General features: G+C 35.7%; 1 protein-coding gene across 4 annotated transcripts in view; it reads left to right on the top strand.

The window, feature by feature from the left end:
- The window catches only part of LOC123538389 (uncharacterized), a 62,174-nt gene that overhangs the window by 27,350 nt on the left and 11,035 nt on the right, over nt 1–23,789 (top strand). Inside the window, exons 1-4 of one of the 4 annotated variants that reach the window (XM_045322459.2) lie at nt 3,018–3,157; nt 6,017–6,118; nt 10,507–10,874; nt 22,994–23,547. In XM_045322459.2, coding sequence (XP_045178394.2) covers nt 10,516–10,874; nt 22,994–23,547 — 913 coding nt within the window. In that variant the 5' untranslated portion in view covers nt 3,018–3,157; nt 6,017–6,118; nt 10,507–10,515. Of the gene's footprint in view, nt 1–3,017; nt 3,158–6,016; nt 6,176–10,506; nt 10,875–22,993; nt 23,548–23,789 lie in introns of those variants that run through there. The other 3 variants (XM_045322460.2, XM_045322461.2, XM_053529938.1) reach the window with 3 other exon arrangements.

Genomic DNA, 23,789 nt, shown 5'->3' with positions numbered 1-23,789 from the left:
ATGTTATACAGCTCATGCCAAGCCAAAATAAAAATTCCTAAAAAGCTAACATGACAATGAATTCAATAGCTCGCAGCAAAAGAATGGTTAATTTGATGTTGCCATGTTAGGGATTGAAAGATGTATACTTGGCCAGCCAGTGCTATTGCAGTTGAAAGACACGAGGAGGCTGTTATCACATTGCGAACTCCACAAAATTCGCAGACACAGCGAAGAAAGCTGATTTATTTATAAATGCACTGACACAGCTGGCGAAATTATAGTTATAGGCAGTGGTACGGGTATTCGGATTGCTAGTTTTATTTATGCGGAGCTCTCGGAGATAAAAATTATCAGCCAATACATCATTGTCCATATTAAGAATATCATTCATAAAGCGTGACGCACTGTAACATGGTGTAATATTGTCTGCCCATGTCTGTGGTACAAGGCTCGACACAAACTCTTATATATCTGTAAAGACACAAATCTGCAAATTGGGTTCGCAGTTTGGTCATATGGAATACTTATTACTGGGAAAACTGTTTTCCAAATCTGGTGTACTTTTGTTCAATAAAGAGGAGACGGCTTCATAAACTCCGTCACAGGTGCACATAGTATAGCTTTAATTTGTAACAACTTTACTATTAAAACTACACACTATGTACCCTGATAACACTGACTCTGTTCTGCGACCCTAACTCAGTGCTGGCATGGCTGACGGAAAGACGATGTATGTTGTTCATTATCCTTTTTCATGTTTTGATGACTGTGTACAATATTAGCGTAAAACTTTTAATAGCCATAATAACCTGTATAATGTATGACAGTATCAAAGTTTAAAATTCTTTTTTATAGCTTTAAAGTCATATTGATTATGAGGTGGGTTTGAATTAATGGATAATTCCTGACTAATAATGGAAACAGTGCTGGATAAATACGAACTTAAAATGGATAAATACCTAACAAAATGAAAACCTAGCTGTTAGTCCGTGCTTTTGTATGAACCATAAGTGCTTGAAGTTCTGTGACCCATCACCTGTCAGTCCATGCATCCCCCACTTTTCTCCCCTACACAGCTGTCTGAAAAATGTCAAATTGTTATAGTTAAGCTTGATCACAGAACTTCAGACATCTGTGGTATGAAATAATTTCTTATATCATTATAAAATTGTGCTTTGATATAAATTATTTTGAATTATATCGAGGGTTCATCCAGATTTTGCAAACATTGCTATTTGCATGATATTAATATTTTCAAAATAGTTTTACTGTAATAGGCGTAAATATGGCATCTTGTAAAATTGATGACAAAGTTTGAAGACTTCTTATAACAACAGAGATGTGAACAATAACTAGACCAGAGGATATTTATGTTTATAGTATACAGTGATACGATAATTCATTGATACAACATTATGTGATTTCTTTTATTTAATGCATCCTACACAATCAACAATGTTTGCGAATTTCTAGGACAACCATTATATACAGGCAATGATTAGTGAATATGTTCTTTCCTCTAATAATGCCCCTTTATTTGTGCTAAGAATGTTCTCACTGAATTGTGAATTGTGTGTCAAAGTCGATCTCGTCAGGCATTCCGTCTGTGTATTCAGGTAACTATACAGGTGTTTTTACAGTCCCATGGCTACTCTGTTAATGGCGGATAATAACAATATTATCTTTTACTAGAAGTTCCTTGCCACTCCGTTTAATAGCGGAAGGAATAATTAATTCCATCTTGTAATTTAGATTTTAAGCCATATTTGTTAGTCCCTGTTGTGTCCAAACACAATTCACGGTATTTCAAATCATTTTCACGATGTTTCAAACATCAATGTTCATTCATTTCCTGTCAAAAGATGCATCACAATATACACACTTAAACTATGGCCGATTATAAATATTCACACTTGGGTAAGTTTGACTGTTTTTTATGCTTTTAGATTTTAAAGGGGGTTTCACATTTTCTGTTCCACATTCACTATTTTGAACGATGACTACATCGTCTTTGACAACAGTTGGGTTCTTTTGTCTTTTTAAATTGTTTGCCTCTATATCTGGATATACTTTTGAGCGATTTCCATATTTCCCACTGTATTCACAGCACAATCTCACTATATTTGAAACACCGATCTTCATGGTAAAGTGTACAGTGAGTAACTACATGTATCTCTGTCATTGTGCATGTCTCCTCAAATCTATAACACATGTCTCCTCACATCTATAACATATGAAGCGGTCCTGAAAAAAACACGCTGTCACTGATAAAGAAGCAGTACAATTTAATAAAAATAGGCACATACATATAATGCTATATTTTCTAGTCGATGCGATTGTTTAGCATACATTATGTACATGCGAACCCGTTCATTTCTACAGAACATTAGTCAGTTAGATGTTTCTTGTTCCAAGATTTTTATCCATTCCGCGTGTAAACTGAGTTCGATTATTATCAACTAGAAATCTGGTTTTTATTAAGTAGGTATTTTTTAAATATGTTTTATAAAAAATTTCATTGAATATTTTGCCTTGTTCGTCAGTTTTCCACCTGAAAACAAAAACAAAAATGATATATTTAACATGATAATTTTTGAAATAAATATACACTTTATCAATGGAGACTGATATAATTAACGAAACATACCTTTATACATCGAAATTACATAGAAAGCAAATTTGTACCGCGTTTACATCCGCCATGTTGGCACTGAGTTTGGGTCACAGAACAGAGTCAAGATTATCCGGGTACATAGCGTGAAATAATAAAACTATTTAGAGTGAACGAATAAAAAAGAGATTCCATGCTTGCCCCCACATAATCTATTATTTGTCCGCGTAAGAGGGCGCTTCCGAAGCTTATTCAGTTGCATCCTCGTAATTTGAGATAGATATTATTAAAACGATGTTGCACAAAAATTATGAATTGTAGCTACTGCGCAATTATAACATTTTAGGTGAGTAAATATGTTATCATGCGTTATAACCTCAGCTACTTGAAGCATGACCGGGTACATCCTGCCATTTTAACCGGATATTAAATGAACAAGTTGAAATATAAATGTTGGATTAACAGTTCAAATTCAAGGGAGTGTCTCGAAAAGAAAGTGGGAGAAGATACCCTTCCACTACACCAACGGATATATCCTGGATAATTACACAGGTTTCAATCTAGGTAAGCTATACTGTTTATCATAAACTATTATAAATCATACACTGTAACAAATTAAAATGACTCAGCCCAATCTAAAAAAGGCCGCGAAATACGAATTAATACATTAATCGGAAATATTTAAGAAACTAGCTTGCATTTGTATGAAGAATCTGTGTTACATAAACACTTTTTGAAACTGCATTTTTGAAAATGATATGTGCAATTATTATTCTAGCATGAATTTTCCCACATCAACGTTAAAATATATTGAAAGTAGGTGGTGGATGGACTCTTTTTAAAGAATAGATTAGATAAATTTGCCAATGTTTGGCAAGTATTTTATATGGGATTTTATTACTATTGTTGTTGTTGTTGTTTTCGAATGATAGAGGTCTTTTGACATTAGAATGCAAGCACTTAGGATGACTTAGAGTGTACCTGTCTCTTTTTCGCCGAAGTCATATCTAACAGAATAGAATTTTAGTGATATCATATTTTTACCATATTTATTCCTTTTTTGCCAGTAGCGGCAATGTCTTTTTGAAAATATGAGTGGAAGAATTGCCATATTTTCAAATTCTGCATAATAACCGAGGAGATATAACATGTATAAGTTAGAAACTGAAGTGGTTTATTTTACCCCGTCGAAGGCGGAGGGATATAATGTTGGCGTTGTCCGTCCATCCGAAGCCATATCTAAAATGTAGTTTGGAATATTCGAATAAAACTAGCTATGAAACGTTAACTGAATTCAGATCACCATAATGTAGTAGGACAAATACAATTTCGTCAGGATTTCTTAAACAACCTCAGAGTCAATGCGCTTTAATTGTTTTAAAATCTATTTATTTGTACATAACAAACTAAACAATTGGTTAAATTTCATTAAACTTCTATTATTTTTCATGAACATTTATTATCAACATCTGAAGTTGTGTACCCACTTTTGTTTCTGATGACACCTGGTTGTATAGTTTCTGCCAACTAATAATACTAAATAATTAAAGGTAGCCACATGTTTCCCTGTCAGTTTGATATGTACGATTATTTTCCTACAGTTGGATGACAAGGTCACTCCGCATATCTGATTACACGTTTAAAATAAATTTGTCGTAAAGATGATTTTGCTGGGTTTAACGTTACACCGTCACAATTATAGGCCATATTGCAACTTTTCAGCTGTCATGGTGGATATTAAGTAAAAAGGTAAACTATGTTGCATAAAATTAATGAATACCTGTTTTTTTTGGGGTTTTTTTTTGGGGGGTGGGGGGGGCGGAGGGTGTTGTTATGTAATTATTGGAAGAAAAAGTATAAAGTAAAAGAAAGTAGTAACATACACAAATAATTAAATATATAAAATATGGTAAATGCATCTTAAAATTTCAATAAAATGGTTGATTTGTAATATGATATATACAGTGTTGGAAATATGTTGATTTTATGATAAAGGTATAGCCACACTTTAACAGGTGTATATAAAAGATTTATAAAACACAGCTAAAATTATCTTCCTTATTCAGTGTTTTGACATATTCAGTATATCCCTTTGTGATTTACGGAAGATACAAAGGAGATGCAAAAATACCTTTACTTGGAATAGTTGAATAGTTTCTTTAACCTATTTTGTATAGCTTTTATAGATGCACATCTAGGGTCAAAGTTCGTACAAAAACATATTGAAACTGTGTAAAATTACTTATCAATTTATATAAAATTTATAAAAGATTTATAAAACACAGCTAAAATTATCTTCCTTATTCAGTGTTTTGACATATTCAGTATATCCCTTTGTGATTTACGGAAGATACAAAGGAGATGCAAAAATACCTTTACTTGGAATAGTTGAATAGTTTCTTTAACCTATTTTGTATAGCTTTTATAGATGCACATCTAGGGTCAAAGTTCGTACAAAAACATATTGAAACTGTGTAAAATTACTTATCAATTTATATAAAATAAATAACAAGAATATTTGAATCATATCTTAGATAACAAAACGGAGGTGGGGTAGAGAAAGGTATCGGGTTGTTTGGAAGGGGAAACAAAAATATATTGTAGCATTAAGGGACCGTTACATTAATTAGACCGCATTGGCGGAGATAAGAGGCATAGCACATATAGGTGAACAACAATTTTTTGTTGAAATTTCTGTTATACCCCAGTCACACATACGGCGCGGAAAGCTACGTCTAGCCACGGATAAAAACGTAGTAATCCGTATCAACCCGTATTGAAACGTACCTGAGACGTACCTTAATGTAGTAAGCCGTATCAATTCGTACCAATTCGTACGGCTCAGGTACGGATCGATACGGGTTACTACGTTTCTATCCGTAGCTCGACGTAGCTATTTGCGCCGTATGTGTGACTGTGGTATTACTCTGTTATCATTGGTTTTGTATGCTGATTAAGTATAACGGGCTGCAAATTTTTACTATTTCTTACGACTAAATCTGATTCGTAAATATTGGCCTCACTGCTTAAAGACAAGTAAACCGGTACCATGTAACAGTTTGCGATCCGTAAAATTGGCGATTTGATATTAATGAGAGACAACTTCGATGATTTAAATGCCGTACCTTTGCATTTAAATAGAGTGTCATACATTTATGTCACCGGTTGCAAACCACGAAATGAGAGTCGCTGGAGATTTTTGTAAGTCTCACATTATTTCAAAGTATTGACAAATCATTTTTTGACAGTTTACAAGTAATTTTTTCTAAGCTTACAGGTCGAATTGCTTACAAAAAAACGTAAACAAATCTCGCATTTTCTCGATAACGACGTCGAGATCCATAAGCCCCAAAATAACATTGCACGACACATAGATTCACGACATTTTTCTTGTATGATTGTTCTACTGATATGTCTTTTCAGCTTACCTGTGCATGAAGTATTCGGGCTGAGCTATTGTGATTGATCACCGTCTGTCGTCTCTGTTATTTCACGCCTTTCTGCAGATCCCCTCTGAAGTTACTGGTAAGATTTGCACCAAACTTGACCTGTAGCAGGCTTGCATTGTCTTTAGTAAAATGGGTATGTTTCAGCTTGGCCCATCCATTTTAGGATTACAATAGCTCACAATAGAAATACCTTTAAATGACCTTATAATTAGTTCTGCTGTAATAATTGTTCAGATGGGGACATCACGCCCCTTTTAGTGCCACTTGAGCTAAATTAAAAATATATTTAAACAATTTCTCATGAATAGCTGTTTTTTGTACCGGTATATCTTTATTAAGATTGGTTGTAGCCTCATCATTAGGTTCCCCCAAATTTTGTGCAAATGGGGGCACTTTGTGTGTGTGTTTTTTTCCAACAAATTTTGAAAACCTAAGAACCATGTCATAGTATTTGAACTTTTTGTCATCAGTCAGACTAATTTACTTCTACAAAGGACCAGAAAATACAACAATTTTGAGTCCATCCTTAACCATATTACACATTGGAATTTTTAAAAAAAAAATATTATTCTAAATTTCAAATAATTATTATAATGTGGTATTTAACGATACAAATGAAGGCTGTAAATATCAACATTTATATTTCTTCATCCTGTCCTTATATTCTTGATGATTGTAGGATTGTAACTATAAACAAACGATTCGTCTTTAATTTGCAACTTAAGCAAAGAATTACATATTTTAGTTAGTGTCAATGCTAGAAAACACGTGGTTGAATACTAGGTCAATGGTTAAATAGGCTGTCTCTTTAAACTTAAAACAGTATTATTAAAGAATCCATTTTTAAGTCAGCAATCTTGCAGTCTGAAAACATTTTGCACGTGGTTAATAGGGTTGTAGTTCTGATTTAAGTGCTACACACATCGGAGAAAAGCGCATACTGTTTGTGAGGATCATACAGGAGACAACAGTAACTATCTATAAATGTATTGTGCAGAATCTATTGAGAAATGGCCCTGATTAGGAGATTTTGTTTTGTTTCAAGACCAGATACTGCAAAGGCTATTCAAATCAATGACATCAGATACTATGAAACTGTTTCATGTTTAGATATTTGCAGGAACCAAATTTGTCACGAGAGCTTTTGGAAGCAAAAAATGCACAAAATGCAAAATATAAAATTGCAAAACTTCACATGAAGACTGTCCATGGTGATTGATAGACAGCTTTCTGTTAACCCTTTACCCCATATACATGTATATACAACAGTATTAATTATTGATAACCAATACACTCAATAGATACTTTACACTATCCCAATACAGGGTATTTGAGAAAAATGAACAATTTATACCTGTGTTACTTATTTCAACCATTTAGTATCCAATGTAATTTATTTTTAAAATTAATTTTTTTTTTTCAAATGGTACATTTTTCGTACTTTTGTGATAAACATTTTTCAAAATAGAAAGCTACAAACCTAAGACCTTAGAACATTATTATAATTCAGCTGTTTTCAGCATGTGATACTACAGAAAAGAAATATTTTTACTATTACAAATGGACAGTTTTATTAATTGAAGGTAAATGAAAGACTAGAAAGGATCATTTAAAGGGATTTTCAAAATAAACAAAAGTCATCAAAGTCTGTCATTAAAATCTACACTTGGACCAACTTACAGAGCTTCGTAGATCATAGATCATAAAATCAATTAATTACATAATGTTGCAATAATGATGCAAACAACACCCTTAATGCTTTGTTTGGCAGCTGTGCCCAATAAACACACTTCTTATGGGTCCAGGTTAATTAGCATAAACTTCACAAGTGATCTATGGATTTTAATGGTTGTTATGGTAACCACACCTTTTTTAGGTTTTAGGGTTTTAAGGTAGTTCTGCACTTTCGGGTCACTTTTTTTCTATAGTGTAGAAATTGATTAAACCCCGATGTTTTGATCTTCGAAATTCACTTTGAAAATTCGGAAAATAAAAAAAAATGTGCTCGATTGTTTGCTAGACATATGTGAATTTTTTTCAACCTCAACCAAGTTTTCATAATAGGAATCTATGTGAAAATCACAGTTTTGATAAAATTTTCGCGAATAGAATTTTTTCTACCATGTAGTCCCACAACTGTAAATACACATACGGCCTACAATATGGTAAATAAAATGTATATGACTGTACGCATGTTTGTTTTTGAGATATTTGCCTACATTTAAAGAGATCCGCGCATTCCAAGCTAGTTTTAATGCATTTTCGGAATTATTTAATGCGTTTGATGTTTGAATACCATATTTTTACTTTAGAAAAATAGCAACGTTGCCCTTGTAATAAATAAACTCACCTTTTGCCATACATTCATAAAATAGGACTTGTTCCGGATAAATCACGTTACACCATTACTTCCGGTTTATCAAACGTGCAGAACTACCTTAAAACCGTGTACGTGTACCAAAAATGTCAATGTCACAGGGGTTAGATATGAAGAAGACTTTGTTCACTGTTTACGACTGTGCTGTAAAAGACCTGTTTTGCTTAAAACTAGTCATGATTTTTTTTTAAAATTTACAACTGTAGGCTTTATACAACAACATTCATTGTACAGTTGTAAATTTCACTTTACAGCTTAAAACGACTGGCTGTAAATAAAGTTCGAATTATACAAATTAGTAACAGCTGTAAAAAACTACTGCTGTAAAAATGAAAAAGTTCCATCTGTAAATATGCCTAAATGTTGCAGCAGTAGAAATGTTATAAAAAGTGTGTGTGTGTGTGGGGGGGGGGGGGGGGGGGGGGGGGGGGGAATAAATCTGAGGGGACGAAGTCGAACAAAAAGCTTAAAAATGAATTGTAATTCCATAGAAAGGGTAGAAACTTCTTCAAAAGGGCAAAATAAATGACCTAGTAAGTAAAGAACAATGGAAATTCAATGTATTAACCGATTCCTAATTACTGCATTCCTGCTGTCATCAAACATGAGATAACGACTTACCCTGGTGAGGGAAACATAATTTGAAAAAGGGCAAAGTAAGTAAACGGCCGGATAATAATCATATTGACAAGGTTGCAAGATAAAACTTTACAAATGACTGCTTTCTTGAAAATGGAATTTGTTATATCACTAAAATATTATGTTTAAAGAGACAGCCTACTCATCCTTCGACCATCAAGCATTGTTTTGTAGTACTGACACCAACTGAAACCTATAAGTCACAACATTTTTCTTTGCTTGAGTTGTAAACAAAATAAAAAATAAAAAGTAACAATCCTTCATACGCTTAGTAATTCTAGAAACGAACTACCGTTTCGTTTTGCAACCGGGCAATGAATTTTGCAGATGTAGTTGACATTTTTTTTGCATTCATATTCATTTATTGTTTATTTTAAACGTAGTTATATAATTACATATAAACAGCTTTGATTGGTCTTCATCACTAATAATTCTTTGTATATTGCATTTTACTTAGTAGATAGATAGATAAGTAAATAGATAGATAAGTAGTTAGTTAGGTAGGTTATGCACCCTTCCTTAACTATAAACATTCCGGAAATTGAATTGTCATACATGGTTACTATTATTTTTCTTCGTCATGAACCGATACTGCATCTTCAATAGCTTTTGACAAACTAATGCAAACATGTCTGTCCAAAAACCGGGTGAAGATAATTTATATGTCCACCGACTGGGCTCCATCGTAGATAATATAAATTCAGCCAACATCGTACATTGACTTTTTTATCAAATTCCACAAATGACAACATAAAACCGGCCCCAGAAAATAGTTATCTGGAAAACATACATCTTCAGTGATTGTGTGCGAAACTCCCCTTTGAGCATTACCACACCAGCCTAAATTGTGAATATGTTTACAAACATGTATTCAGAAAACAGGCACCAAAACAAACATTTCACGGTATAAATCAGATTTTTTTTTAAATGCCAAGCTATAAAATGACAAAGGGAATCGTATATAGCTCTCTGTCGCTTTGGTATTGTAGAGACGTATCATAGATTTCAATGAAATGACACTTGTTCAATATGTTTAAAGTAATATTTTTACAACTGAAGATTGTATTGAAAGACTACTCGATTAAGCAACCACATTTTGGTAGTACCCCGGCTGGTTGTTTAATACAATATCTACTTTGATTACCACTGAAAAAATTGTCCTCTAGTGTGTCAAAAAGTAAAAAAATATCACCATTTCGAACAGCAACTAACATTCGTCCCGCTTCAAAACAGCAGATGAAAAACATCCACACCCTGTTCTTAGTATGATATATTAACTGTTAAACTACTTCCGTTTTTTCTTGCATAACACATTAGCAAATAAGCCACAGTGTAGTTGTCAATGTAGCTATTTTCATTTTACTAGCATAATGTATTAGCAGTGTTGCAGCTTTTGTATTCCTAGTAAACTGTACAGGTACATATCAGGATTTTTTATCATTCTACAGACATACAACATGGCAACGGGTGGAAAACTTGGAATGTCACAAATCGATGCATCTGACGCTTTGCATGATTTCTCATGTACTCCGTGTTCCGAAGACGGCAAACATATGGAAGCATTGTTTCAGTGTACTGATTGCCAGATCTTCTATTGTCAAAGATGTGTGTCGATCCACAACAAATTCACAAGAAACCATAAAGTTCTTGAGAAATCGTCGAATCTATTCAAACAAGGTCCAAGACAACAAAAGTTATCTTGTACAAGTGATCTGCCGACGGATTTGTGCGAGGAACATCACGGAGAAATAATCAAGATGTTTTGTGGACAACATAACATAGTTTGCTGTACTGTCTGCATTGCCATGAAACATAGGTAATTGTTTACTTTATATACAAAACTTCTTCGCGCTTGCAGTTTCGCGAACTCTTCTGAATAGCCTATGTCTGAAAAGTCCATGGTAATGTTTTTAGACATTATAAATGACGTCAGGAGATTTGTCGGATAAATCGTAACATAGTTGGTCACACAGTTTGATTCGTCTCAACGTAGTTGACCTTGATCATAAGCATAATTGGGTGGGTGGGTGTGTGTGTGTGTGTGGCGGGGCGGGGGGGGGGGGGGGTGAGGGTCTGATTAAGGCAAATTTGAGGTCATCATAAATCTACCGATTTTTAAAAAGAAATACACTTTTAAAACTCACATAGCAATAATTAAAATGAAAGAAATGTTTCCGTGGTGAAGCTGAAAACAAAATCTGACTAAAGTACATATCCTCCTGTTAGGGTACGCTTAGAATCTGAAGACGTGCTATTGATAGCATCGTTCTGACGACTCTTCGCTGGCCAATCAGAAGGCTTACTTACAACATTTTGTAAGAATAAAAAATCTATATCAGCCTTGGTTTTCCATATATACAATTCTTATGACGTATAGTATCAGATAGCCAGTTAGCTCTGTCTGTAGGAATTTCTGTAAGCGAGAGGTCCCGGGTTCGAGCCACGGAATGACTGCACAATTTTCTTACTCCTTGACATTCGAACAAGTCGTCTGATTGGTTCAAATAAAAATAGATTTGCGAAAATAAAAATAGCAATATTGGAAATCCAAAATCAACAGAAGACGAATGTGAATCAATTGGGCTTCTCAGATCTTCGTTTAGAAGATCAAGTACTTACGTCAGATTGCCGAAAACAGGTCCTGGTTTTTATAATTTATAACAAAAGTATAATAGAGCATGAATCAAGCACATCTAAGGTCATCAAACACTCAACCGATTGTTTAAAACAAATATACTTTTTAAGTTCTCAAAGCAATAATTCGGTGAAAGAAATGCTTCCGTTGTGAAGTCGAAAACAGATCCTTACTTTTTATCATAAGTAAAATAGGGAATGATTTATGCAAAATAGAGATCATCATAAAATCTACCGATTGTTGGAAAGAATGATACTTTTAAGGGCATATAACAGTAATTTGGTGAAAAGCTAACAGACTAGAGAACGTATATGAAATGGTTTTGGAAAGCATCTAAATTCACATGATCGATATCAAGGTTGATAAAAAGCAAAAAACAAGCACAGTTAACTCCTTCACTAATTTCTTGGATATAGACTGGCCTTGTTTGTGGATTGCATAAAAACTAGTGACCTGGGTTTTATAGCAACTCGACACAAAAAGCAGGGTTCCCACAGTCAGGGAACAGTCAGGGAAAAATTATTTTTTCAAGGGCAGGGAAAAGTCAGGGAATTTGTCAGGGAAATTTCGAAATTTGGCAAAAGTCAGGAATGGAACCAGAAGTCAGAAGCAGAAGAAACAAATAGTGAAAAAGTGAAAAGAATGAAAATAAAAGGCAAAGGCAGTTTCTTTTTTTTTTGGCTTAACCAAACGTTTAAAAAAAAAAATTAATAAACGTTATAATACATTTTGTATTTTACATCCAAAAAATATAGGTTCTCGGTCATAAAGTCTGTTTAACAAAATTAGTTTTAACCTTCAAACGAATTACGACTGTATAAGAGTGTGTAGTCCTGCATAGTGGCAATGTTGTTTCATCATGTTACCATATGAGCCGTGCCATGGGAAAACCAACATAGTGGCAGTCTGGTCAGGATCCATGCTGTTCACTTTCAAAGCCTATTGCTATTAGAGAAACTGTTAGCGGATGCGCAGGCTGGTCTGGATCCATGCTGGTCGCAAGGCCACTATGTTGGTTTTCCCATGGCACGGCTCATATAAGCAACATTCTGCCATTTATGTTTGTATGGAAAAGTTACAAAAGAAAGAGTTTATTATATACAATTCTTACATGTGTAAATTGTGTATCTTTTTTTTTACTCAAACTATACTGCTTACATATTGGAAGAAAGAAATTAAAACATTATTACCATGGCTACAATTTTTATATATAAAGTGTGTAAGTAAAGTGTGTTACAGCTTGAAAAGTAAATCAGCATGACAGAAATGTTAAAGTTAGATTCATTCACATTTTCAAGCCATTCAGTACTGATATGTTGAGGTAATTAAGCTGAATACCATTTATTGTTACAGTATTGAATTTGCAACTTTAGAAAATAAACAGGGATTTCTGCTTTTAGTGATTTTGTGTCAGATCGTCAATGCAAATTAAACTACTGTAATGAAAAAAGAAACAAACGTCTTCAAAGTAAGCTATCCCTATGAAATATGTGAAATAAATGCCATTTTCTACAAACAATTGTTTGAATAGGGACTCATTTTCAAAATATGTTGTACATTTGTCTCCACAAACACTTCGTCATAGGTAGTCTTTTAGTGAACAGTATGGACCTTTCTTATTGTCTGTAACATCACACTAATATCAAATAGCGATCTGTTAAACTTAATCAAACTCTCTTTTCACTCTTTAGTTATTATTATAACAGTAAACGTGGTAAGCGTTGGCTGATGGTGAAAATGAAGGCCAACATTTATCAATAGATGACTAGGTTAGCGTCTCAGAACGCAAAAGTTTTAGTTTGGGAAAATTGGAGTTTGGTCAGGAAAAAGTCAGGAATTTTACTTTCTCTGCTTTGTTGGAACCCTGTTTTTGTCATATATCATGAACATATCATCTTGGGAAAGAAGCAAACTAAAGTTTACAAAACAAAATATCTAAGCTAAAAGGAATTAGAACTGTATTAACGATAACATAATTAACATTGTAACAAAGTATTTTTGTTCCTAATGCCTGAGAATGGGGTACGTATAATTACACAATTAATTCCGGGATTATTTATTAAATAAAGCATTTGTAACCTGATAGATAGGTCAAGACGACTTTTAAATCAAGGGGAGTAAGTATATTTGCGTGTCTAACTGGTTCAGATTATCCAAGTTATTTGATTTTTGGAACCAATGGTTCGCTCACAAGCCATGCAGTGTTCCTTCTCTGGCGTGATTTGAATTAAAACAAATTCTTTTAAACGTCATTGTTCTACCACATTTGTCAGTTGCGCTTTAGGAACAGCGGTCGGTAAATTAATAAAAACTAGGCTCCTATTATGTCCACGGCCAGTACAGCAAACGGCCAGTACAAACTAGTTTTCGCAATTGAAAAAAAGGACTTTGAAGTATAAGCAGTGTTATTGCATATATCCGTTCGTCAGCTTCAGCTTCCAGCATTGATGTATTTTGTTTGAAACGAAACACAACGATTGTTGAATTTGATGAACTGGCATGAAACGCATATGTCCCATAACTCTTATTTGCTTTTTTAAGAAAGCTATGACCCTTTTTGGATTCACAAATTTTTGTAACGTTTTTGTTTGTACACTTACATCTCAGTAACGACTTGTTGGAATGAATTAAAACTTTACACATATGTTGACTGATCAAACATGCAATGAATAGGCTTCATAATGCTGATTTTGACTTTTCCACCACTCTATGCTGTCTCTTTAACTTAACAAACTTTTGTTTGCATGTTTGTTTCACTGACCACTTTTAAGACTGAAATGAAACTTCACAACTTACACACTTGTTCATTGTGATGATCTGACATGCTGTGCATAGATGTCATGATTCTGCTTTGCTTTTTCAAAAAAGCTATGCCCCTATTTTGACATAGCAATTCTTGGTTAAATTTCTGTTGATAGCAGGTATCTTACTCAGCATTTTGAGAGTGAAACGTTCAGTGGGTAAATATAAATTTAAGCAAAATCATTTGTAACACTAATAAATTCCTTAAGCTTTCTTTAGTGACAAGGTCTCTTGAGTCATTGAATATGATCTGATATTCACCAAACGAATGCTGTATTGACCGAGGCTCAAGAGCCGACAATTGTCCGTAAAATTGTGATCCCGATCTTTAAATATTGAACCCGTATTATGACTTTTTGTTGGAAATTACCTTCTCCCTTATCACCAACAGTTCATTCCCACTATCTATCTTAATAAAGGCTTAATACGCATTAATGCATCTGTCCGTCTGACTGTTCCGTCGAATCCCGCTTTTTTTATTAAAGAGTGATCGCACAAAGACTGGACTCTTGAGCCTTGGAATATGATGTGATATTCACCAAAATAAAGCTGTACTGACCGGTTCTTAAGAACCGACAACTGTTATATTATCCAAAAAGAAACATATTCAGTCTCAATCTGAACAGTAGTTACCAACATCTATGTATTGATTTCTATGTCAGAAAGGTAAAAGTAAAGGTGTCCCGCATTGTGTGACATAGTAGATTTGGAGATGTCCTGTCCTCGCGATATATCAGGGAAAAAAATGTAATAAATGTTCATGGAGGACTATTATTCAAATTATATAATACCTTCTTCCCAAAACTTAAAGGTCGAGTAGAATCTGCTTAGAGCGGATATGGAGATTTTTTTATATCTGTATAAGAGACTGAATAATACTTTAAAAAAAAAAGCCAAGGACAACCCCATATTAAATATGTGTGCACAAAAAAAAAACATAATAGAATATAGGCCCAACTTGTGCTTACGGTACACCTTCCATGAGAGGCTTAATGGTTAATTGTCTTCTTTAAATTATTGTGTAAAACTGTAACTTGCTTTTTGTGGTCAGCAGCCATTTTATTTAATTCCCAAAAAGGTTCTTCTGACTCCATTTATTGGTCACGGCAGCCCTTTTTCTTCTCAATTTTGGTACTCCAGAAGAATAATCAGGAACTGCATTAAGTGATCACTTATCTTAAGCGGCTTTTTATCGGTACGGCTGCTTAACACAGGTTTGATTTTAGCCAAGTAGGTCACCATATTCCACAGGGCTTGGATTAGGCATATTTTCTATAATATTGTCAGTATTACAGCCTAAAGAGCCCTAATGCAATATTACGAGGCCCTGTGCTATATCCGAAATGTTTTGGATATTACGAGCAGGGCCTTTTCTCCATAAATTGTACTTTATACTCAATGTCTACATCAGTAAATAATACAAAGTTGTTACTTGGTTTAAATATTCTTTTATTTTGGCATAACTGGCCTTAACAAACACCAGACTGAAAAGTATGACTAGATAAGAATAATGACATATTTCAAAGTATATACATAGATGAACTTAAATCAGATAAAGTCTGGTGTAGAAAGTGAGCCAGTATGCCTCCTTCTTTCTTGGGAGTAGAGGCTTTAGATTAAAGCCTAACGCCCAAAAGAACATAAGGTTTTTTGGTGCATAGCTTCTTCCAAAATCTTATGTTTAGCCCCAAGAAAGAAGGTGGGAATCCTTGTTGAGCAATACTTAAGTCAAAGATATGTATTCTATGAACAAAACTAAAGTACTACATCAATGATAGAAAATGATAAAACCAATACAACCTACATGGTAGGTCTTACATCAAGACTTGTTTGAAAACAAACAAAACTGTCACACCATTACAACCTGCTTGAGGTTTGGGTTGTGACGTGTGACATGGCTGAAAATTGTCACACCGTTGCGACCTAAGTGTAGGTCTGGGTTATAACGAGGTTGCGACTGTCATACCGTTGCGACCTACGTGATAGGCCTGGGTAATGACGTGGTTGCGGACTGCCATACCGTTGCGGCCTACTTGGAAGGCCTAGGTTATGACGTGGTTGCGGACTGTCACACCGTTGTAACCTATGGTTATAGGTCTGGGCAGTGACATGACTGAAAACTTTCGCACCGTTGCGACCTATGGTTATAGGTCTGGGTAATGTCATGACTGACAACTGTCACACCGTTGCGACCTACGATGTAGGCCTGGGTTATGACATGGTTGCTGACTGTCACACCGTTGTGACCTATGGTTATAGGTCTGGGTAGTGACATGACTGAAAAACTGTCACACCGTTGCGACCTATGGTTATAGGTGTGGGTAGTGACATGACTGAAAACTGTCACACCGCTGCGGCCTACGTTGTAGACCTGGGTTATGACGTGGTTGCTGGTTGCACATGTCATACCGTTGCGACCTATGGTTTTAGGTCTGGGTAGTGACATGACTGAAAAACTGTCACACCGTTGCGGCCCATGGTTATAGGTCTGGGTAGTGACATGACTGAAAACTGTCACACCGTTGCGGCCTACGTTGTAGACCTGGGTTATGACGTGGTTGCGTACTATCACACCGTTGCGACCTATGGTTATAGGTCTGGGTAGTGACATGACTGAAAACTGTCACACCGTTGCAGCCTATGTTGTAGGCCTGGGTTATGACGTGGTTGCGAACCGTCACACCGTTGTGACCTATGGTTATAGGTCTGGGTAATGACGTAACTGAAAAAACTGTCACACCATTGCGACCTATTGTTATAGGTCTGGGTAGTGACATGACTGAAAACTGTCACACCGTTGCGACCTACATTGTAGGCCTGGGCTATGACGTGGTTGCGGACTATCACACTGTTGCGACCTATGGTTATAGGCCTGGGTAGTGACATGACTGAAAACTGTCACACCGTTGCAGCCTACGTTGTAGGCCTGGGTTATGACGTGGTTGCGAACCGTCACACCGTTGCGACCTGTGGTTATAGGTCTGGGTAGTGACATGACTGAAAAAACTGTCACACCGTTGCGACCTATGGTTATAGGTGTGGGTAGTGACATGACTGAAAACTATCACACCGTTGCGGCCTACGTTGTAGACCTGGGTTATGACGTGATTGCTGGTCGCACATGTCACACCGTTGCGACCTATGGTTTTAGGTCTGGGTAGGGACATGACTGAAAAACTGTCACACCGTTGCGACCCATGGTTATAGGTCTGGGTAGTGACATGACTGAAAACTGTCACACCGTTGCGGCCTACGTTGTAGACCTGGGTTATGACGTGGTTGCTGGTTGCACTTGTCACACCGTTGCGACCTATGGTTAAAGGTCTGGGTAGTGACATATCTCAAAACTGTCACACCGTTGCGACCCATTGTTATAGGTCTGGGTAGTGACATGACTGAAAACTGTCACACCGTTGCGGCCTACGTTGTAGACCTGGGTTATGACGTGGTTGCTGGCTGTCACACTGTTGCGACCTATGGTTATAGGTCTAGATAGCGACATGACTGAACTGTCAAACCGTGGACTCTCAACATATATATATGCATGCAAACAAGATTATAAGAAAGTGTATCTGTGTGGCATTAATATTTGCATAAGGTTTAAGCTAAGTAAGTAGACATAATAATCCCTTGTTGTATTTGTTTGTGCCCGTTGTAATGCCCGATAGTACGAGCTTGCTACTCAAAATACCGTTACTTAAAATGTAACCTGCTTGGATTGTTTCAAGAGTGAAAAAAAAAAGTGTCTGAGAATCTTCTTATTTGTTAGGGTAATGTACCTTGCATATTGTCATTCATTTTTGTTGGAACTTTGATATTATCTATAGCCAAGTTTACTCCTTACTGATTTCTCTTTACTCAAATAAAGAGTGTATACACAAGTACTTCTATCTGAGAGTTCTGACCTAAATAAATGCCACACAGTTTGATTGTACCCCTAAAATAGCAAGCAATGACATTAGTAATTCACTAGGAAGATGTTACTTTCTCGGTCCTAGTGTGCTTCGTTAGAAAGCACGAAGGTAGTTCCGTTTTTGTCTCTTATAAAACTCAGGGTATTATAAGAAACTACAGTTTTACTACTGCTTATAATTCCACAATACTTGAGCAATGCTTGGACATGGCTCTGGGTGCGTGCTTGCATCTGGTGCTGCTGCTCGAAATCTGTCCATCTGAAATCGGGAAAGAGAGTCCGCGATTACATTTATTTTTCCCGGTATGTGTTTTGATTTGAAAGTAAAATTGTTCACGGCAGCAAGCCACGTTAATTTCCTCATCAGTTTCATAATGTCTAAGCATTTTGATCTCCCTTTGTTAAGAATATTTACCGTAGCTTCATTGTCGCAATAAAAACATAACTTTTTTACATTGCCAAAGTTTACTCCATACCACTGCCGCAGTTACGATAGGATTACAATTCGCGGAATGCCATAGAAGCCGTTTCTGGAATTTGTTCGGGCCATTTATTACAGAACCATTTCTTTTTATAGTAACCCGAAAAACCTTTAGTTGAACTAGCGTCGGTAAAAAGCTCCATATCTTCTGAAGAAGTGTAAATGTCATCGTAAAACATAGAAATACCGTTCCAATCTTTGAGAAATTTCAACCACATTGATAGGTCTTCTTAACAGTCTTTACTAAGATGTACATAATGATGAAGTTCCTTTGCGGTAGTTGAAACATTAATAAGATATGACACGAAACTTCTTCCTGGCAGTATCACTCTTGATGCAAATTGAAAATGACCTAAAAGTTGCAACACTTCTCGTTTAGTGACTGCTTTTTTCTGCAAAAATGTCGTGATAAATCAATAATTCTCTGAACTTTATCATCAGGAAGTCTTGCTTGTAAATTCTCAGAGTCCAAAATAACTCCTAAATACTCGAGCTGTGTAGTTGGACCTACTGTCTTTGAAGGGGAAATCGGTATTTAAGTTTATTAAATATGAGAGTAATTCAGTGCCATGGTTCGATCTCCATTAGAGGTTGGCGCCTGGACGGTCAGAAATCATCTAGCAAGTGAAAAATCGACTCTATGCCGTAATTATTTTTAGCAATCCAACATATCGCTCTCGCAATTGTCAAATATTTTTGGGGATGAACGGCTTCCGAACACTAAACGGGTGTAAACATAATATTGACCTTTCCACTTAACCATGAAATACGGCATCTGCTCTGGCTTAATTGGTAAGAGCTTAAATGCGTTGCATATATCCGTTTTACATAATATCGCACATCTGCCGTAGCCTTTTATTGACTTTATTGCGTCATCAATCTTGACGTAGCTTAAGCTGCACATTTCTTTGTCGATCAGACTGTTTATACTAGGGCATTGCGAGTTATGTGGTGCTGACAAATCTCAATTAGTCGTTTTTTACCTGAATATTTACGTTCCGCAATTCCAAGTGGAGAAATTCTGTACTTTTCAAATGGCGGTGATTGATAGGGACCTTCTATAAATTCATTTTCAGTTCGGTTTCTAAGAGAAGGTCGACTTCCGCGGGTTGTTTAAAGCAGAAAGGAGATTATTGCAAATCTTATTATCTTCAGGTAAAGAGTTTAGCATAGTGTCGAAACCATGTTCTAATCCGTGGCATAAATATTGTACAAAATTCCTGTCTTCGTGGTTTCTTAATTCATGTCTTAAAACCGTGATATCTATAGGGGTCGTAATTTGAATAGTCATTCTTTTTGTCCATTACTTTTCTTTCTGTGGCTGCTTTCAAACTTCTTGCATGAAGATTTTTCATGACCTGATTGTTTGCATGTGGAGCAAACGTGAATCCTTTGGCAGTTTTTTAAAAAACATCCTTTATCGTTGTTATAATTGTTGCAGATTTCTGAACCGTTGAAGAATGAAATCTTTCTTCCTTGCCTGTCCGTATCTCGGTTCTTGAAGGTAGCGTAGGGGTGGTGTCTTTGTGGAGGTGCGACAATATTGGAAGCTTGGAGGCTAGGCTGATTATGGGTTAGATTATTCGGGCAGAATTCAGATGCGTGTAGAGTAGAGCAGCAAAAGTTGCATTGTTTTGCACGTAATCCTCCGAGGATGAGCTGGAAATTCTCCACGTCCCTTATAGCCCAGTTAATTCGAATGCGATTTTTAACGGCCTCGGCAGATTTGCTTGAGAAGGCTAAGTGATAATCATAAATTTTTCATCGTAGAAAGCATGGATCCTTCCGATGTCTATCTCGTATTCCTCGAGTTCTGCTTTCTCTCGGGCCATTTTTGGCACATTATCCTCCTATACTTGCCAAAAGCGCAGCGAAACTGTTCTATATTTAATCTTTTGCATAATCTCGGGTCGTTTTTGCTGTCTTTAATATCGCCGTCGTAACCTGGGATAAGGAGAGAGGCCAGGTTTACGTCACGTCCTGCTTGAATTTGGCGTCTTAGTGAGTCCGAAAACTATATCAATATTTATTAAGTTTACTGGCAGGAATACCCCCGGGAGTTCTAGCTGCGATGTGACGTAGATTATCAATTTCGTTTTCGATTTGCCGTTTTGTGAGATATCCGTATTTTGAGTCGGAAAAATGTCTTCCAATGTTGGCATTCCATCTCCGATGCTATTCACTAAGGCATTGGAAGGCAGTCTTGAAGAACAGGCCGGTCCGAAAGATTAACGGTCTCCGTAAATGCAGACATCGTATTTGCCAGAGTGGACATACACAGAGAAAATTCTGGGGGGAAATTAGCATTTTGTGGCTGAGACGAAGTGATATTTTCATTTGGAGGCGACCTGCTTCTAGACAATGACACGCGCTCGTCCGGGTGATTAACACTTTCGTTTCTTTGTATAAGCCCTTAAGAGCTGTCTTATTCAATGACGACGGCACACGAATTCCGCGCTTGCACAAAGCCTCTCTAAATTCTTTACTCCCCAATTATTACACAGTTTATGTCATATTGTTCACGATTTCTTCTACTTTTCGCCTTTGATTGGCGGCTTTCCATAATCTTTGATTAAAAGAATTAAATATCCAACTAAATAGTAAAAACAGACAAGTAATATCCAGTCACAAAATTTGCTCGATTAAATTTCAGAATGCTTTAGAGTGAACAAATCCTTCAAATCGGGAATAGGTATATAATTAGTTAAATTTATAATAAGCACGCTGTTACTCGGCTGTGTTGATCTAAACACGGACTAGAAACAAAGAACTGTGTTTCAGCGGCTGACGCATGCTTCGGCGCGGTTTTGAACAAAGAGCTCATGTTTCAGTGGCTGGATTTGATCACGTGATGCATTTATTATAATGAGCGTCGAAATTTGTGTATTCGTCACGTGATGCATTTCTCATTTCTCAAGACGAGGCTCCGGAAGTTGATGTTTTCCAACGTTAAACGAAAGTAGAATTGTGTATTCGTTAAAGTATTTATCGTCACATGATACATTAATGAAAACGAGGCTCCGAAGGTTACACTAATGTAACGGAAGTACATGTATGTATTTGTTACGCGCTAGCTTTAAAATGAGATTATGAAACGAAAGTAGATTCGTCACGTCTATACTGACATTTCTTATAAACCACGTTTATTACATAAACTTCCAAATGTCGTTGGTTACTCTGTTGTCGTTTTTTTTAAAGTTTGACATTATTATCGCAAAGAACTTTCCCGAACTTTCCCGAAGATATATAATATATAATTAGCGATTTTTGTACTCGCACAATGTAAAGTCATTTGAGACTGAGATGCAATATCGTTTAACAAATAACGAGAACTTGCCCAATGGTATCAATTTTTTGCATATTATTAAAATGCGGTGTCGTGAATGCCTTGTAGTAAAATATTGATTGTATTTTTCGCAAATAAAATAATTACTTCCACGAGTTCTGAAAAAATGTTTCAAGTAAGAAAACCAACCAGTTCACGACAGAGTTTTTAGTAATTTGTGGTAAATTCGAACATTAACTTAATGTTGCAAATTACATGTATTAGATAATGTGTCTTCACAAATATACCGATTTTTAGAATTCGGACAATCAATAATTCACATCATGTGATGCCAATTCATTAGAATGTTATGTACTCAGTTTTTGATTTGTTTCTTATATTTTGTAATTTTATATTTTAAATTTTGTTTGATAACAGTATCAACGCGCACTATCTATATTTAACTGGTGGCAATTATGTATATGTACATGTAAGAACTGAAGACATGGGCTTAAATGTGTGGTGTCGTATTTATAATTTTACGTCTTACAGAGATTTAAAAGTGGTTGCTATTTTTCCTGCATTCTTCGTACTATTGTACTTATATTTTGTCTAATACTTTCATATTTTGTCTGTACAGTGCCTGTATTCATCCACATTTTAAGTCTGAAATATTTAGACTTAGACTTCAAATCTCAAAACATTCAAATTGCCATAACTTCCAAATATCGGGCAAACGTAATTTTAGCATAAAATGTTGATGATACAGGTCCACTGTATATTCTTTGCTGATAAAGGATGAAAGAATAGCTGCTGTCATCATTCACTATTTATTTCAGATCCTGTGAAGGCGTAGAATATATCCCGAACATCGACAAAGGACTTCTCAAGACAAAGGACAAGGACAAAACTAAAACATCTTTGGAAAAAGTAAAAGATGATTTGCAGAATCTGAAGTCCAAAATGCAAAATGAATTGAAGAAGTTGAATGTGCAACGAGACGGTATACTGGATGACATACATGTGTTTAAGAAACGCATTATAGCCAAACTTGAAGAGTTGGAGAGAAAATCAATAACAGATGTACAGGACAAGCATAAAGAGATTACAGACAAAATAACTTCTAGCAGCAAGAAAATCGATGATATACTGAAAGATGTGTCACAGCAACTTGACAAGCTTAAAGAATTTAGAAGTAACAATGAAGCTCAGCTTTTTGTAGAGATTAAGGTTGGTGAAGAGAAGATTTCAGAGGGAAATGATTGTGTCAGACAAGCTGCTGCCAAAAGTATGGAAACTCTGGTTTTTGAGGTGAACAGAAGAGTAGAGACTTGTCTAAGTGAGGAACAGACGATTGGTAAACTAACCGTTAGGACTGCAGACGACAATGTTGGTAATGCGTTTATTTCTTTTTAGTCCAACTCGTTACGTAATTATCGCTTTCGTTTCATTTCAATTTGATATTAGACCAACTCGTTACGTAATTATCGCTTTCATTCAGTCTGATATTACACCCAACTCAGCCGGGTAATCATTAGTGATTCATATCGAATTTTCACAGTATAAAAAAGGAAAGAAATATTTAATTTGCTGCATGTAATAACATTTATCTCATGAACAGTAACGTTATTTGAC

This window comes from Mercenaria mercenaria, chromosome 18 (assembly GCF_021730395.1).
Source record: "Mercenaria mercenaria strain notata chromosome 18, MADL_Memer_1, whole genome shotgun sequence".
In the NCBI taxonomy this organism is placed as follows: domain Eukaryota; kingdom Metazoa; phylum Mollusca; class Bivalvia; order Venerida; family Veneridae; genus Mercenaria; species Mercenaria mercenaria.
Note: the sequence above shows the minus strand (reverse complement) of the source record. Positions and strands in the feature narration are given on the sequence as shown.